The following is a 17,863-nucleotide window of genomic DNA, read 5'->3' on the forward strand; positions in this document are numbered from 1 at the left end:
AGTGGTATATGTATACAATAATTACTCAGTGTAAGTATGAATAATGTGTTATTATGTGTATATAATGTTATATATGTGTAAGGTTTATTAGTATAATTTGTATAATAGAAATATATTATGTTATATTATATTAAATTATATTATATAAGGTACAAGGTAATTCATTTGTCATTATACAACACAGGGTTGCATAACGAAATGGAAGTGCTACATGCTACATAAATTACAGAACATATACAGTTATTTATACAGAAGATATACATTAACACATCAAATGCATCTTTTGAATTAGCCTCGTCTTGAATGTAAACAGCAGCAAAATGATGGTGATGATAATACGTTGGCATCTTCGCATGAAAGTTCAACATCTGGGAAACACTTTCCATCAGCTTTGACCATGTGTGAGCACCGAGCATCAATGTTACTGTAATGTAACTGAAAATCCCTGTAGTATTTTAGTGCAACAGTAAAAAATAAACAGGAAACCGGCTCTTGTTGATTGTATTCACAAGTTAAGTCCTGTTTCCCAGAGCTTTCACCCCCATAATAGACTCATCCCTGGAAAGATTTCAACTTGAAATGCACACACACACACTCTCTCTCTCTTACACACATAGACACACACACACACACATTCTGACCTTGTTCCCATATCAAGGTCCGTAGTCTGTCTCCACCGGCCACCTCCTGAGGTTTAAAAGCTTTTAGGGTGTGCAGACACAGATGAGTGATGGGCTCGATTTACAGAGTAGTGCTGCTCGACTTTGTTCCTGCTTATCAGCGACTATAAAGAAGGAGAAGGCCTTTGACTTCAGCAGCTCATCGATAACACACCTTGCCTTGTATGCTCTTTCTCTCCTCCAAGCTCCTCTCAACCCAGGATGGCATCAGTACAACTGAGGTGGGGGCTGCTCTGGATTGAATCTGTGCATCTTACCCCTCTTCACCCCGTAGTCTTGCTGCAAGAAAAGGAATCTGTGCAAAATGCTTTTCACACTGCACCCTCATGGAACAAAGCTAACCTAAGTTTAAAAGTTCAAGTTGAACTCCTTTTGTCATCCTGCCTGTCAGACCAGAGATACTGAACTACATGGACAGATTTCCTGTCTCAGAGCTGGAAACAAGGACAATGTCAGGAAGATGAAAAGTTGCTTGTTCTCTATTGTTGTAAATGTCCTTACCTATAAATGTGTTAGAGCCAAATAAAGCAGAAGGAAACACATCTGCTAATACATATAGCCTATATAACTTTGGACTTAAATTGACCTGTAGAATTAGATGAATTGGTCACCCGGCAAATCTGTAAAAAGTCACAATTTTATGATCATAACGACAACTTTTAAATCTGTAGTAAATATCAAAGTAACTATAAAATACATGGTATCTCTAGGTTAAAGGCTGCGTTAAATAAAGAGCAGTGTGAAAAGTAGAAAAACTCCTTCTACTGCCCTACAAAGCCAAAGTGTAGTAACTAACAAACGAAAAAAAAGTCATATCTGTAATCGTCTTTATCCGGCAAAAAAGCTCAATATCCAGCTGGTAAATCGTTGAATCACAGTTACTCCAGTTTGCCTTTGTGGGGCAGAAGGCTCGTCAGTCGTGTGATACCATAACAAATCTGTTCCTCAGTTACATAAATGTGTTTGTAATTTATGATGATGATCTACAGGCTGTACCCAACGGGACGTCCTTTGAATTTATCACAACTGAGAATGGACCAGTCTGTCTGGACTTGTACTCAACCCCTCAGTATAAACTGGACCCGCCTGGTGACGGTACAGGTGAGCTCTTTACCCTCTACTGTCTTCTCTGTAACTTTCCTTCAAAAGATCAAACTAAATGACATGAAAATGGTGCAGGACTACAGCAGAAAGATTCCTTTACTAAATTAATATAAAAATATTAGAATCACGGGTTACAAATGTTGTAATGAAGAGGTTAACCAAGCAGGGTAATGCCGATTTTGTGTCATATATTTGGGTGTCAGAAAGAAATCATTGGCGTTGGTTGGATCCTAAATGAGCACTGCTGCCATGTGGAAACCTTGTAATGCTTGTCATGGTAACTTTAATTTTTAAGGTTACATATGTGGGCTGAAAAACGCTCCGTTTAGAAACTGTTGAACATTTTCTTGCTTAAGTTTCACAAAGGATGACATTATAGCAACAGTTTGAAGATTTATTTTATTTTATTTTAATTTTATTTTGACATACTTTCAGTAAATTAAAGTAACTGGATCAGATATTTTTGATTTTTTTTTTGCCATAGACACTGAGACGATTCCTTTGTTTTGACTGCGCAACACTTTCTGTCTTGGCTGCTTTATTTTGTACTGTTACTTTGCAGTTTGTTGCAGCTGAACTCACAGAATTATCTTAACGGGGCACTTCAGCGATTTTACATGGCACAGTCAGTTTACTAGTCATAGGGGGGTCCTCGACAGCCTGTGGATACAGCTGTTTAATGGCTCGTGTGACTCTGAAGGAACTTTGTAAAGTCTGAGAAAATAACTCACCTGAGCAACTTTGTTTTGGGCTTGGAGAAGAAGATTTTTTCAGCCATGCTAGCAGATGTTATAGTGTCCAGATGATGACTTCTCCTCCTTTAAGCCCGTCAATTACACCTGGTATTACGTGTGTCTTTAGATGCCTCTTTAGTGACCACTTATGATCACTTCCCCAGTCTATATGCAAACATACTACATCAGTGGAACAAATGGATACCACATTTTTTACACAAATAAAGAAATATCTTCATGAATAACATTTGCTGAATTAACAAGTAGGCCCAAAAAGTTAAGGATGTGTTGTACACAGTATTTCACAAAGCTGATAAGGGTCTTATAATGCAACAACGCTCTAAATTGAGTGATTTTTTTAAGGGAGACTGGGGACTTTCTCCATGGACGACAAAGAAGTAGCCCTTATTATTTACTGTTTACTGTATTTGTAAAATTTGATATGTTTACTGTCAATAAAATTTAGAGTTTCACGCAGCACCATCATCAGGTCAAAATTTCGATTTTTCCAAAACTCGGCCAAATACCCGCACAATAATGACATTTACATCACCCTATACTTTGTGTTTAGTGCTAATTAGCAAATATTAGCATGCTAACACTTTGAACGAAGATGATTAACATGTAAAACATTATACGTGCTAAACATTGCATGTTAGCGTTGCCAATGTCAGCATGTTAGCATAATCATGTTAGCATTTAGCTCAAAGCTGTGCCAGTACAGCCCCACAGAGCCGAAGACTCCAAAACAAAAAGCCTGTGTTGCTAACTGGGGCATGGATTTTGAAGGATATAGGTGGCACGGAGGATCTAACGAAAGATGCTTTTGAGTTGCATTATGGGAAATGTAGAGCCCGTCCCGTTTTATGGACTAAAAGTCAGGATATCTTGGCTTCTGCTGCACAGATTTTTTTTTTAAATGTCCTGCAATAGTCCCCAACTTGATGGAATCTGAACACTGAATCACTGCAGAGTGTTGTAACTACTAGTAACAGTGAGTTGTGTTTCTGTGTCCTACCAGAAAAAAAGGATGAGTGTGTGTATGAGGTGTGTTTGCCCCCGGAGGATTCAGTGTTGGACGGAGGAGAGGAGAAGTCTGAGGAGGGAGAGGACGGGATAAAGAAAAGAGGAGTCGGTGCGATGGTCAAAATCTTCCACTTTATCATGAAACAGAGCTACATCTGTGCTCTCATAGCGATGATGGTGAGTCAATAAAATCACTTTCATTTGTTCATTTCAAAGTGACTGTGAATAAACTGTTAAAAAGATGACTTAATTTTAATGTAAATGTAACTGACCAAAAAAACACTCCAGTGAAAATGTGACTTTCCAGCTAGAGGTTCACATTTACAGTTTAATTTGACATGACATGAACGCAGCATCATAACCAGAAAATCACAAGTTTAAACCCACAGTCCTGATGGAAACATGCTGGTGTGGTTAGTAAATGCCAAACACTCCTGCCTCCTTGATCAGCTTCAATTAAGATATCCTTGAGCGAGGCACTGAACTCATCTCTCTGCTCCAGTGGAAGCACTGGCAGAACAACAGGAGAAAACTGGAAGAGAGCATCTGTTCTCGGTTTAAACATTCCTGGATGAATCATAGTTTAATACATTCGAGTAACACTTTTTTTCTCTTGTCTTTCTTCTTCTTCTTCTTCTTCTTCTTCTTCTTCTTCTTCTTCCTCCCCTCACATGTGTATTGAGGAATAGGAGGAAGTGGGCTTTGTTCTTGTTTGCTACTCGCTTTAATGTTTTGTTTTTATTTTTTGCTGACAAAGAATGAAGCTCTGTTTTAGACATCACATTCTTCACTATCCATTCATGTCCAGATATTCACTGTTCATTGAGATACAGGCAGGAAACCATGATCACTGTTAACAACTTTACTGTTTTCATGAAGAATTTTCTGTGATTTGTTCTGGTCAGGCGTGGAGCATCACATACGTCAGCTGGCTGTCGTTTGTCTTCCTCATCTGGTCTTGCGCACTGTGGATGGTGAGGGACCGGAGGCGTTACGCCATGCTGTCATCTCCCTTCATGGTGGCCTACGGCAACCTGCTGATAGTTCTGCAGTACATCTGGACTTTTGAGAACATGGAACCAATCTCAGGGTTCTTTGTCAAGAAGAACAACCCGTTCCACTCACTTTCATCCAAGGTTTGGAAGTTAAAATGAACAGCCCAATAATTTCCTTGATTTTGACCTTTTCTGTCTTTATTATAAATCCATGCATCATCATTAAAACTGACTCTTGGACTGAGTAACAACCACGTGGATCCGAAACACAAATAAATGATGAGAGAATGATTTAGTATGTGCAAGGATTTCTAAAGCAACTTTGTATGCAGCTAATGGAATATATTTTTTAGATTCTGAAAGTAAACACTGTCACACCGTGTCTCTCTAGTAGACTATTATTTAAATAAGAGAAGGACGGAAGTCATATAATGATGTACTCGAGAAGGAAAAGGTCAGGTTTGTAGTGTTTTGACATGTTTTGGAATTGTTCAAAGACTTTGCTGTTTGCGGCTTCTGAGCCTGACCTTATTATGTCAGTCGGCCACCACAGACTTACAGCCTTAATGTGTTTTTGTCATCCATGCTATGGTTTTATTAAACAGACAGACAGCGGAGATGAAATTATGTGTCACACCTGAGTCAAACTCTATTTATTTAAAGTTTATTTTAAGTGCCAGATGAATGCAGCACATGCCTGAAAGTTTAGTCAAGTGTTGTTTTGACCACCTGTATTATGCTCTCAGCAAGTTAAAGTAAATTCAAGTGACTTATCCGTTCATCTTCTCTTTTCTCGCTGGCCACCTTTGTGTCTAAACTTTTTATTTATTGTGTGTAGGTCCTGTGTATGCTGAGCTTCTGGCTGCTGCTGAGACAAACGCTCACAGAGAGATGGGAAAAACAAAAGGAGGACAGCGCTAGTCTCTCAGACGTTCATGTGGAGGATCAGAAGAAGAAGGGTAAACCCTGGACTCCTGTTTTTGTGTTATTATAGATTATATGGATTATAGATTATAGGAATGGCTAATGCTTTTTATATGTAATACATTACATTTTAGAAGTAACTTGCTCAACACTGGTGATGTGTCTTAGTTGTTAGTTAATGCAGAGTTTTCTGATTGGCTGCTGTGTTTTATAGAGGAAGAAGAGTCGGAGGAGGGAGGGGAGCAGGACATCATGCAGGTTCTGGGCGGCATGGTCATGGCTATGCTGGTCAAATACTGGATCTACATCTGCGGTGGCATGTTCTTCATCGTCAGCTTCGAGGGCACCATCGTCATGTACAAGATCCTCTACATGATGATGTTCCTCTCCTGTGTGGCGCTCTATCAGGTACAAAACACACCGGTGCATTGTTGCATTTTTACATCAGAAGCACACAGACTTAGATATACACAGTGTTGAGTTAAGGTGTGCACCACTTTGTGTGTTTTTGAACACGTATTCCCAATGTCTCTCTTCAATTTCTCCTCAGTTATCTTCAATGTTAAAGGGACAGTTCACCCCACAATCAAAAATAAATATTTTTCCTTTAACCTGCAGTAGTTTTTCTCCATTGAGATTGTTTTGATTTGCAGAGTTTTGGAGATATTAGCCGTAAAGATGTCTGCCTTCTCTCGAAAATACAATGGAACTAGACGGCGCTGTGCTTGTGAAGCTCAAAGTGCCGCTCGTGGACGAGAGGCTAGCTAAGTAAGCTAAGCTAACTAATATTAGATAAGATAAGTTTAGAACTCAGCCGTGCAGGACGCCATTAATGTTTACATCAGAATAAGCATCTCTTCCATGAGTAGGCGCACACACACACGGTGATCCAGTTGATGGTTTGGTAGAAAGAAAAAAAATGTCCTACATGAAACTGCTCACGACAAGGTCTGTGGATTATCTTGAGTAACCAGGTCAGGATTTATGGAAAGAGACACTGCTGTTTAGTGTTTAAAATGTATTTCTTTGGCGCTTTGAGCACCACAAGCTAAGTTCCATCTTGTTTCCTTGTATTGGAGAGAAGGCATTTTTACACAGCAGTTAGTTATCCCCTTCCCGCTCTCTACATCACCACACTTGCACGACTCTATTCTTTATTTGAGGCAGCTCTCTTCCCCTCTTTCTTTTCTTCAAGCATTTTTTAAATCACTTGCCGTGTTTGGAAAAGTATAAGCCGTCACCAGGAGTGCTGGAATTGGTAGCCTTCCCTGTTCAGCCATTGCCGATGTAGGTACGAGAACAGGAGGATCCTGATCTCTGCTTGTAGACAGGACGCACTCTTTATGGAGTTCTCTGTCCTGATTGGATGAAGTGGGCAGGGATACCAGAACATTTCGTTTCTCTTTTACTGCATGAGCAGGGGGAGGAGCGACATGGGTTACTGACACTCTATAACCGTGATTACTGTTGGATGCATTCAAAAATGTGCTGTCATCAGTTGAAATCAGGCTGTTTAAGCGGTATGTATGTGTGTTTTCCAAGTTTAGCGTATAGGCAGGACACTGTAAAGTTTCCAAATTCAATTTCCCAAAGACAGAAGGTGCTGACAATTTTAGTATGTCATAAAGTTTGTGTACAGCTGGCTCATAGTCCACAGTGTATTCTCGACTGTTTTATAACCCCTTCCACTATAAAACAGAGCAGTCACCTTAAATCCAGACATCCTCTGAGCAGCATGTTTAATTTAATTCACTATAGCTGTAAATGTCAGAGAATTCATAACCCCGAGGCACAATGAACACAATTATTCTTATCTAGGTTCACTTTGAGTGGTGGCGAAGGATCCTGAAGTACTTCTGGATGTCGGTGGTGATATACACCATGCTGGTCCTCACCCTCGTCTACACCTGCCAGTTTGATAACTCGATGGTCGTCTGGTCCAACGTGACGCGCATGGACAAAGACAGGTGAGCCCAACCGAGCACGTCTGAGAAGCAGGTTACCAGAGGTGGGAAGTAACAAATTACAAGTACTTTGATACTGTACTCAAGTAGATTTTTCAGGTATCTGCACTTTACTTTTAATTTTTACATTTTCAAAATAGGTTAATTACTTGCATTTGAAGGGAATTGTCGATTATTTAAATTTTTGCGTTTTTGCACGCTGCCTTCACAACATCACGACTGATTTCAACCTGTCAGTTCATATCGCAAAAGGCAGACGTAGCAAGACGAAGCAATAAAAAAGGAGGTTCTGTTAGCTTTCCATAGAAATTGGTGAAAGAAATGTCTTTCAGAGGAAAACTTTTATACTTTGAGTACATTTCAGAGCCTGTATTGTCTTACTTTTACTTGAGTAAAGAGGCTGAATCAGTGCTTCTACCACATGTGTGTTCTTTTGCCACGTCTGCAACAAGGACATTTGGATTTGAAGCTTTGCCAGAATTTCAACATCAAAACGTCTATTATTCTCTTTATTTAACTTGTAGAATGTGACCCTGTTTTTAGAGAGAGAGAATGAAGAGTTATCTTGATTTAACTGTTGTTGATTTGACACATAATTAACTTTGTTAACTGTGTGTTTCGTCTCTTTCTTTGGCGAAGACATTACACTCAAACTGTAATGTGTAGGTGGATGGAGAGAGTGTCTGTAACCATGACTGTAAAGTCTATAAGGGTACAAAAAGAACAACTGCACTTAATAAATAGTGAAACAGCAATCAGATGAACTGATAAACAAAAGATCCACATGGTGTAACATCATGACACAACACAAGATGACCTTTGTTCATTTTTTGTCTTCAATCTTCAGTTGACTGAAGCAGTCGTACACATTCACACCTGAGAGCCTCCTCATTCACAGGTACCTTAAAAAAGACGTGAGGCCTAATCTCACGTTATTCTGTTTCCTCTTATTTTTTCCACATCTGCAGCTTGAATGACCTGGGCTTGGAGACTTTTTCTCTCTCCACGCTGTTCACCAGAATTTTCATACCCACTTCCTTCCTGCTGGTGTGTATTCTCCACCTGCACTATTTCCACGACCGCTTCCTCCAGCTCACTGACCTCCAGGCTGTAGTGGCTAAAGAGGAGAGCACGATCTACAGGTGAGACACCTTCTGTTTGTTTTCTTTTGTCCAAACCGAAATGGGGATTCTTCTCTCCAGGATGTCTGAAATTTGTTTACATTTTCTTATTCTTTTCTTATTTATTATTCTCACACACTGAGAAGGGCGAGGCACAGCAGAACAGAAGACTACACGTTGTACAGTGCTGGAAACTAACTAACTGATAACTAAAAGGGGGAAAAGTGTGAAAAATTGTCATAAATTGGGAGAAATATGGGAGAATTGTGAAACCGGGGGGGTCAGTGGAAAACGATATCAGGTCTGTATAAGGTCTCTCATCATCTACAACACAATAAAGTGTGTATTGTGCAACACTTTCAGAAAAACAGCTGCTTCCCTCTGTGACTCGATGCAACAGTACAGGAGGGGCACCAACTGAGACTTCATCAGCTCATGATTCTGCTGAAAGTTGATCGACAGTTATTGTCAAGTTATCGCACAAGAATACCAGTTAGTCAAGAATAGTAAATGACAATATATACATGTTGAACCCCACGACTTAAGTTGAGCATGAGATGAAAACATTCATCCCTTTTCATCTCACTCTGTTCTGTATAATCACACTTACACACCCTGTTAAACGCCCATTATAACCACTGTTCTCGTCAACCGTCTGTCATCGTGTGCTGAATGTTTTACAACATTCACACTTCCCTTTATTGTTGTGTTGTTGTGGGTTTTCCATTGTTCCACTGCCGCTTGCTGAGCTCGTCTCTGCTCTGCTTCTCTCTGTGTGACCTGCTACCATCTTTCCTCTGCCACCCTCTTCACGCAGCCACGCTAAAGTCAGTGGGCGTGTCCATCTGATCATGGATAGGTGGGTATCTGCTCGCTTTTTGTGGCATCCACCACCATCCCATTTCACCTCTGAGTCTCAACTTCCTCTTACTGTTGCCCCCTCACTGACTTGTCCCTGTCACTCTGTTTTTGCCGATGATTATACACTGATGTTGTTATGAAATATCCTGAAGTTTAGGTATTTTACTGACATGATTGTTGTTTGTTTTCAGGCTTTGTAATTTTATTATTTTGCTTGTAGCCTTTTTGGGTTCACTCTTATCTTTCTGGATCTTTCACCTTCCTCGAAACCCACTCTTTTTTCCAATAAAGACCCTTCTACTTCTTCTTTAATGGTTTCACAAACTGTCGAACAAGCATGTTTGAATCTCTGAGAACTGTTCTTCCCTTCCAGTATCTTGCCAATGATCCACACCCCCCTTTTTCTGCACTGAACCTCAGAAAATTACCCCCTTCCTGAAAAAGCTCGCCTGCCCCAAACCACAGGAGCCTCTTGGCTAGTTTTCATGCATTCTAATAAAAACGACGTGGATATTTTTAAATTATTTCAAGTGTCAGTTTCAGCCTGTCTCTGTCGGTTTCTCTCCTCACTGTTCATCTTGACTTCTGTGTAACTTTATTGTTCTGAGCAGCATCAAGCAAAAAATTCCCACTCAAGAGAGCAAGTAAGTGTGACCTGGATGTGGCTGGATAACCAAATGCTTGCCTTGATATGCGGCCGGTTCATGCAAGCCAAACCCGACCTTTGACCTCGCCCCATTGCCTGAGAAGAATTTAAAGGGTTAATGCCTCTGTTCAGCTGCTACCATTTATCCGCTGCAAGAAGAAATAATCCCTTAAACAGAAAAAAATAAGAACAACACAGATTGTTTTAAAGAATGCAGAAGGAATGTGCACTGCTTATCAATGACAATGCCTGATGAAATGTTGCTCTGCTGTTCAGTTAGAGGACGCAGAGCTCATAATTCCCATCCAGACATTTGCATCGGAGCCTTTTGAGAATCACCTGGACCGTTTGTTTGAGTGTGTGTTGTATTTATGTACTTATGAGGACAGAGAGCTTTCAAATGATAGGAACGTGAGGAAAACTTTCAAATATGTAGAATTTTTCCCCAGCCCCGATTTCTTAAGATTGCTGTTAAGCGTTAACATCAGATTCAGATTGCTTTCTATAAGGTTAATGTTAACAGCAAGACATGTAAGTGCATGATAAAGGTCACTCTCTCACAATAGCTTAGGGATGGGCTTGAACTAAAACTACTCCCTGACATTTAAAACTGATCCTCTGTCAACAAATGTAGAAAAATTACAGTCGTTTTGCTCTGTAGACGCATTTTTGATGAACGATAGCAGTGCTGACCACATTGCATTTCTTGTGACAAGCCTACTTCAAAATAAAAGTCAACTCGTGTTTCACCAGTTAAATGCTTTTAATGTGAAGCTGCAGCTGTCGGAAGTGATCAGTTTCCATCAGCCGTTCATTAACACAGTGCTCGACAGATAGTGAGCATCTTTACCTGTAGAAAGCAGATGTACCAGGTATTACCGGTGATGTCACAATGTCTTATTAGTCAGTGGGAAAATGTTGCCACTGCAGCAACCCTACTCAGGGGTTAAGTTGACGTCCTCGAACTGCAACATCCCTGCATCCCAGGATCAGCTTAAGGCAAATAAAGCCCTTGGAAGTTCAAGAAAACAGTCCTGAAGTTAGAAATTAGGGGCCACAAATGCTCTAAAATGTAGGTGAACACCAATTATTTCACCTATTCGCATTTTATTACATTCATTACTGGGTTAGAGTCCCACGTGGCTCACTGTAGTTGATGTATGGGTGTCTCAAAATGGTCAGATTTGATCAAGACACAACCAGTTGCATAAAATAAAGCAGAAGAAATTGTAATTATCCAATAGGGAGTGGGAGATAAAGGCAACCAATACAAACTAGTGCATCAGCAAAACATACATCTACCAACATTGTAAAGACAAAGTGGTTGAAAATGCTAGCAGCCAATATGGGCATTTCAGAAAGACATTTGATAAAAGTTAAATAGTTTTATTAATTCCACCTTAACAAATACAGTACCAAGAGCATAACACATATGAGAAGTTCAGCGTGATGGGTGCTGAGGAAGATTGTGTGATAGGATTAAAGAACAGCTACTAAATGGATCTTTCCGTCACTTAAAACAAAAGAAAAATTGCTCCTGAAAAAAAGACAGAGATGTCCCCAAAAATAATGCAGTATAAAAGATAGAAAAATAGTCATAGAAGACCAATCCAAAAGTCATAGAAGGTCCTCATGAGTGTAGAAATACAGATGTGCGTATGAATCTGCATGCATGTGTATTTGTGCGTAATAACATCTCACATGTCTTCAGGCTGGTGCACCAGGATGGCAGCCTGGCAGACCTCACCATGCTCAGCGCCAGCTCAGTGGAGGCAGCGCTGCCCAGAGAGGAGGCGGAGGTGCAGGAGAAGCAGGAGGAGCAGGAGGAGCAAGAAGAGCAGGGGAAGTGGCGGTCGGAGGAGAAGGAGAAGGAGAAGGAGACGGAGGCCCTGGTGGTGGTGATGTATGACACCGACAAGACTGGTGAGAAGCCTGGGAGCCTCTCTGACCCACGGATGTCCAGCGAGGAGGAGAGCCACCACTGCAGTACGAAGACGGGGCCAGAGCCGAGCACGGAGCAGAGCTCAGGTACTGAGCGGGTCCACAATCTCAACAAGAACATACAGTGAATGATATCAGGGCTGCAACAAACTGTTATTTATGAATTAATGTATCAAGGATTTTCTTCAGTAAGCAGTTGATCATTGAAGGATTTCCACTTTATGATGAAAAAAACAGAAAAGCAAAAACCTCACACTTGAGAAGATTTTGATAAACTCAAATCATCAGTCACCTTTCACAAAAATTGCCAATTAATTGTGTGCCAGTCAATTCTGATGGTAATTAAAATATTTTATATAAAGCTACAATATTCAACGACATAAGAAAGAGTCATGCCCAACACCTCCTCAGTCACTGTTTGATGAGCAAGCAGATGGTAAATGTAGCCAGCCTGCAATAACAAAAACAGCTCTTGTGCACTTTGTTTACGAATTGGGTTTTGCTGCACTTTTAGCTTCGTTGTCCTTGTTTTGAACATGGTGACTGAGCCCTCTGCGGTAAAAACAACCAACAACGTCCTCCAGTGTGGTGCTATAGTAATTAGTGATATGTGTCATACTGAAATACTGGGTTTGGAGAAAAACACCAAAAATGAGACGATTTTGGACTAAAGTCTGTGAAACACTCTTGTGCATGTGTAACGAGGCCTGAGACCCAGAGCAATGTTTTCCAAATTTTTGCCACAGCTCACAGTGATCTGAATCTCACTGGAGTCCAGGCCCAGATGGTTGCTTCCTCAACACATTTAGCAAGATGTCTCAGTCTATACAGTATAAAATCTAACTCCCGCGCTATGCAAAGCCACTGGATTTAAGAGGTAACGGTTCATATGAAGGTGGAAAAGCTGACATTGTGCTCTGTTAATACATTTTTGGGGAATTTACCTCTACCATTCCTGGATTACTGTGATAATATCTACACTGCACAAAATGCAACTAAAGACCTGTAATTGATAACTTTATGGAATCACTGTAGAATCTTTCTTTTATTTTAAGTGAGTTTGTTTAGTTTTTTGCTTCATTACCTTGTCAAGGAGTTTATGTTTTCATTGATTGGTTTGTCAGTAGAACTACTGAGTGGATTTTCACACAACTTTGACGGAGGACGGGTCTCGGTCCAGAATAGATCCCATTAACTTTTGGTGCGAAACTGGACTAATGGGACGGATCCAGGAATTCTTATCTCGCTTTCTTTAACATTGCGAGAAGAGAGTTTTTCGACATTTTTGTTAATTTCTCAGGGAATAGTGCATGGATCTTGATGAAAAAAAATCAGCTGTATTAAGGTGGTTGGTATCTATGAGTGAGTACAATTTGGTGCAGATCAAAACAAACCTTGGATCAAGCAGATATAGATATGTTTTATTTGACACTGGAGAGGCTTGATTGAATTAAAGGGGACTGTCGGGCCTTGACGAAGGTATTCAGTTTACTGAGTGCCATCATTGTTTATTTATTGTTTCCTATTCATATTCTTTTTATTGTTATTGTTAATATTATTATTTTCACTTTTGGTGTGTTGGCCAATGTACAATATTTAAATATTTAACATACAATAAAAACATTTAAATGTCAAATATCAAAAATCAAAACATCACATATGAAACATCAGATTTGAAATATCAAAGCAAAGTTATCGCTGAGCTGTTTATCCAGATTGCGTGTGGCTGAGCACATTTTCTAGAGTTGTATTTGCACTTGATCATCTCATATGAGCTTTTGTGTGTGTTGCTCAGGCTGTTGTTTCCCTCCAAAGTGGAACAAAGCTTCCCACGCTGCTGGACATGTTTACCTCTCTCACTGTGTTTACAGCTGAGACTCCTGTGCTGTTATAGAGACCTTTTCTGTGATATCTCTCTCAGCCTGCAGTTCTTTGGTCTGCTCAGAAGACATATGTAGCACACAATCTTTATAAGCCAGAGGAGCTCAGACTGCAGCACAAGTATCTGCCGTCTGCACTCACTCCAGCCGATCATTTATCATCCCGAGCAAAGCTGTAAAAATCTGGTGTATTGCAGATTTTTGGGTTCAGGAAGATTTACCTCCAGTTTTCTGCTCTGACACGGCACGTAGCTCAAGTGCTCACTTTCAACCCATTATATCGTCCTACTATGGCCAACTCACCCTGCACCATTAGCATATTTACACAGACACTCACACTGGTCTTAAATTAAAATGTTGTTTATATACACAGAAAATAAAATAGGTGATAAAACACAACCCCGCAGGGCCTCTCAGTATATAATGAGCTGCGAGCTATACGAGCTATATGCTCTCTCAGACTTTCTTATCCAAACAATGAGGCCTCTATTAAAACCTCAGATAATATGGCTTTTGTTAAAACATACACTCGCCACCAAACTGTGGCTGTTTTATATCCTTTGTGAGAATATAAAACCAAATATTATGTCTTAATTTTCACATAATTAAAGTAACAGTGTCGATATTCAGTTTGAGGCATGTTTTCCATACATCTGGACATATTGTGCATCGGAAAAGTTACATAAACAAACATTTTACAGTTTCAGAATACAAGTAAAACACTTGTTTAGTTACATTGAACTCAAGTACACCTGGGATTAAATGGTATAAACATTTACATTTCTTTTTCACTCATTAAAGTACAGATTGTCATTATCTCACCAGAGGATCGCCCAATGGGAGCACGGGGGCCTGCCATTGTGCGCTTTACACCCCGGGATGCACGATATATATCATGGAAAATTTATCTTGTCAGCTATATATATCGGTATCGGTAAATTCAAAGCCGTTAAATAGTACCACAAGCGCAGAATGTACGCAATTCGATACAGTAGGCGGTGGTATGCAACTATAAAGTTGGATTGCGATCCACTAATAAATGCAGAGAAGAAGAACAACAAGCACAGCTCGCACATTGCATCAAAACTGTCATCCATATTTCCTCACTGCATCTCAACCTTTCTTACCCTCAGGTGTGCATAAACTACAGGTTATGAACTTATTTTTAAATTATAAAAATAGGAAATTATCTTATCCATCCAGGAGAAGCGGGAATAGTGCATTTGCTTGGTCTATTTTCTCCTGAGGATTAATACACATTTATGGCAGCAGGACATTTTACAGTGGCTGTGTTACGAAGAAGAGAAACATAAAATATCTTCTAAACTACTCCTGAAGTGTAAAGAAAGAATCTTATTTCTATCCGTCTGTTCCTTCTTGAGTTGGTGTATAAGAAGACACATAAGCAAAGTGCTGGAAGATGGATAAAAGTGTGTAAGCACAGGACAGTCTGCTATAATTAAGAGGAGAAACCGGGAAACACTTTCCACTTGCACCTCTTCAGTCTTGTTGTTCTTCCATTTAAGTGCATCTGGTTTTTGTCTCTTCTTCTTCAGACCTGAAGAATAAATGGCACCTGGTGGTCGACCGTCTAACTGTGCTCTTCCTCAAGTTCCTGGAGTATTTCCACAAACTGCAGCTGTTCATCTGGTGGCTGCTGGAGATCCACATCATCAAGATTGTGGCCTGCTACATTGTCATGGTCTGCGTCAAAGAGGTATGAAAGGCTGCGGTACAATTAGACTGACATATGACTTGAATCAGTATCTGCAACAGGAGGATGTCATGTCCGTTTAGTGAATTGTATCTGAGCTTAACCCGAGTGTTTTGACCAGTCGGCTTTACAGTAGCCCGTTATCACAGGTGGTAACATTTATAGCTTCCAGATGTGCATTTTCTCGCCCCTGGAATCAAGAAGGAAATCTTATACAGCAATTGTGTACGTGCTGCAAAGAGAGGGGGGCTTTCAAGATCAAGTTGCACTTTTCTCTTATAAAAAACACATTTATGGGAGAAATACGCATTCAAGAGTTTAATCTCATTGTAAAATCCAAGAGAACATTCACCACTGACAATGATTACATGCAATACATGTTTTTACGTGAGTTTGGGTATTTTTCATCCTCATCACCTGTATTGTCTTCTTGTGCAGGTGTCTTTGTTCAACTTTGTGTTCCTGGCGTCCTGGGCCTTTGCACTGCCCTACAGCCAGTATCGACCCCTGGCTTCTAGTATTTGCACTGTGTGGACGTGTGTCGTCATTGTGTGCAAAATGTTGTTCCAGCTGAAGACTATAGACCCCGTCCCCTCGAACTGCACTATGGTGAATATAATCACACTACAGTTCTTTAACCCATGTTATGTACACATATACACAGCTTAATATTACCATTACAACCCTTTCTTAATTAAGTCTTATCTGAAACAAACATGCAGCATTTATTGAGCAACACATACATACCTAATGTACACACAAACACACAACACTGATTTTATTTCATGGTAAATCTCACAACTGGGAGAGTATGGCACAGTTAATACCTTCAAAGCAAGTTTGCATTTCTTCAGAGCCAACAACACATATTTTCTGTCCACAGCCAAATTACACAGAGAAACTGAAGAAGGAGATGGAGGAGTCTCTGCTGTATAAGGGTCCTGTGGAAGGAGCACACTGGGTGGGCCTGAGGAAGTCTGAAGACCTGCTGGACTACCTCAGGGTGAGGAGTGGAAACATCCATCACCTGAAAGGATGAAACAGAAAGGAATAGCGTGACAAACTATCCTCGTCTTCGTGACTGAATAAACAAACCGGCAGTGTTCTGGGGACATTATTTTCCTCTGAGAACAGCTTGTGTGTTCAGTTGGGGAAAAAATAAATATTTCTGAGTTTGTATTATTACCTCATTAATGTTGTAAATATTCAAATTCTCCAAAACTACATAGCACCCCCTCAATCTGTACAAAAAACAAAAGTATAAAAACATTATCCTTTTCGTTTTTGGTCTCTCTGATTTAAAGTTGTCATAAGTACAGTGGTGAATTAATCGGTTGATTTTTTTCCTTGTCCATAAGTAATTCCATATCTAGTGTATATCTGCTGTGGTCTTTGTTTCCTCTATGTTGTAGGCTTTTTAATTTAATAATAAAAAAAGAAGAAAAAAAACAGACAGTTAACTTTGATCACAGTAAACTTTAACTGATCTTTTGGGTATATAATGTTAGAAAATATGAAAAATGTCCATTCCAAGTTGCTAGAAGTTAAAGTAATATAATAAAACATGTTTACTAAGACCAGCCAGTGGCCAAACTGCCAGGCTTTGTATTTTTCTAGAAGAAAAAAGATCAGAAAAAGTTCAGTGGTTTTCTTTGATTAATGACTGAAATAATTTTAAATGGACAGTTCACCCCAAAATCTAAAATACATATGTCTAACCTGTAGTGTATTTATCATCTAGATGTGTTGGTGTGAGTTGCAGAGTTTTAGAGATATTGGCCTAAAGGATGTCTCAAATCAATCTGTCAAATATGGTGGAGCTAGATGGCACAAAAAGAAAAATTCATTTGAAATACTGCGAAATACAGCAAGGTCTCTTTCTTGATCTCTACAGTAAAGACGATGTGTTTTTGATTTCGGGGTGAACTGTCCCTTTAAACTGTCTGCATATATTTTCAACAGAAGTAGTAAAAAATATTCTCTCTGTGCAGAACAACCTCTTGATGCTCGCTCTGTTAGCATTCGAGGTAACCATCTACCGCCATCAGCTGTACTACAGACTGAGAAACAAACTTTCACCTCCTGCTGCCAGGATTATCTTCCATGATATCACACGGCAGCATCTGGACATGGGCATCGTCAAATTCGTCAAATACTTCATCAACTACTTCTTCTACAAGTTTGGACTTGAGGTAGGTTTAGGGTTAGAGCTAAAAAATGTATGTTATATCCAAAAGCTGTTAGCTCCATCACCTCATGTATATACTCATGTT

The 17,863-nt window shown here is 39.8% G+C and overlaps 1 protein-coding gene across 1 annotated transcript in view; it reads left to right on the forward strand.

Annotated features, from left to right (window-relative positions):
- The window catches only part of piezo2b (piezo-type mechanosensitive ion channel component 2b), a 72,670-nt gene that overhangs the window by 23,617 nt on the left and 31,190 nt on the right, over positions 1–17,863 (forward strand). Inside the window, exons 8-19 of the mRNA XM_073492068.1 lie at positions 1,670–1,781; positions 3,540–3,721; positions 4,450–4,680; positions 5,378–5,498; positions 5,678–5,871; positions 7,282–7,430; positions 8,396–8,569; positions 11,767–12,083; positions 15,433–15,593; positions 16,029–16,199; positions 16,474–16,593; positions 17,582–17,782. Of these exons, the coding sequence (XP_073348169.1) occupies positions 1,670–1,781; positions 3,540–3,721; positions 4,450–4,680; positions 5,378–5,498; positions 5,678–5,871; positions 7,282–7,430; positions 8,396–8,569; positions 11,767–12,083; positions 15,433–15,593; positions 16,029–16,199; positions 16,474–16,593; positions 17,582–17,782 (2,133 nt within the window). The remainder of the gene's footprint in view (positions 1–1,669; positions 1,782–3,539; positions 3,722–4,449; positions 4,681–5,377; positions 5,499–5,677; positions 5,872–7,281; positions 7,431–8,395; positions 8,570–11,766; positions 12,084–15,432; positions 15,594–16,028; positions 16,200–16,473; positions 16,594–17,581; positions 17,783–17,863) is intronic.

The sequence above is a fragment of the Pagrus major genome, chromosome 21, assembly GCF_040436345.1.
Source record: "Pagrus major chromosome 21, Pma_NU_1.0".
NCBI classification, from domain to species: Eukaryota; Metazoa; Chordata; class Actinopteri; order Spariformes; family Sparidae; genus Pagrus; species Pagrus major.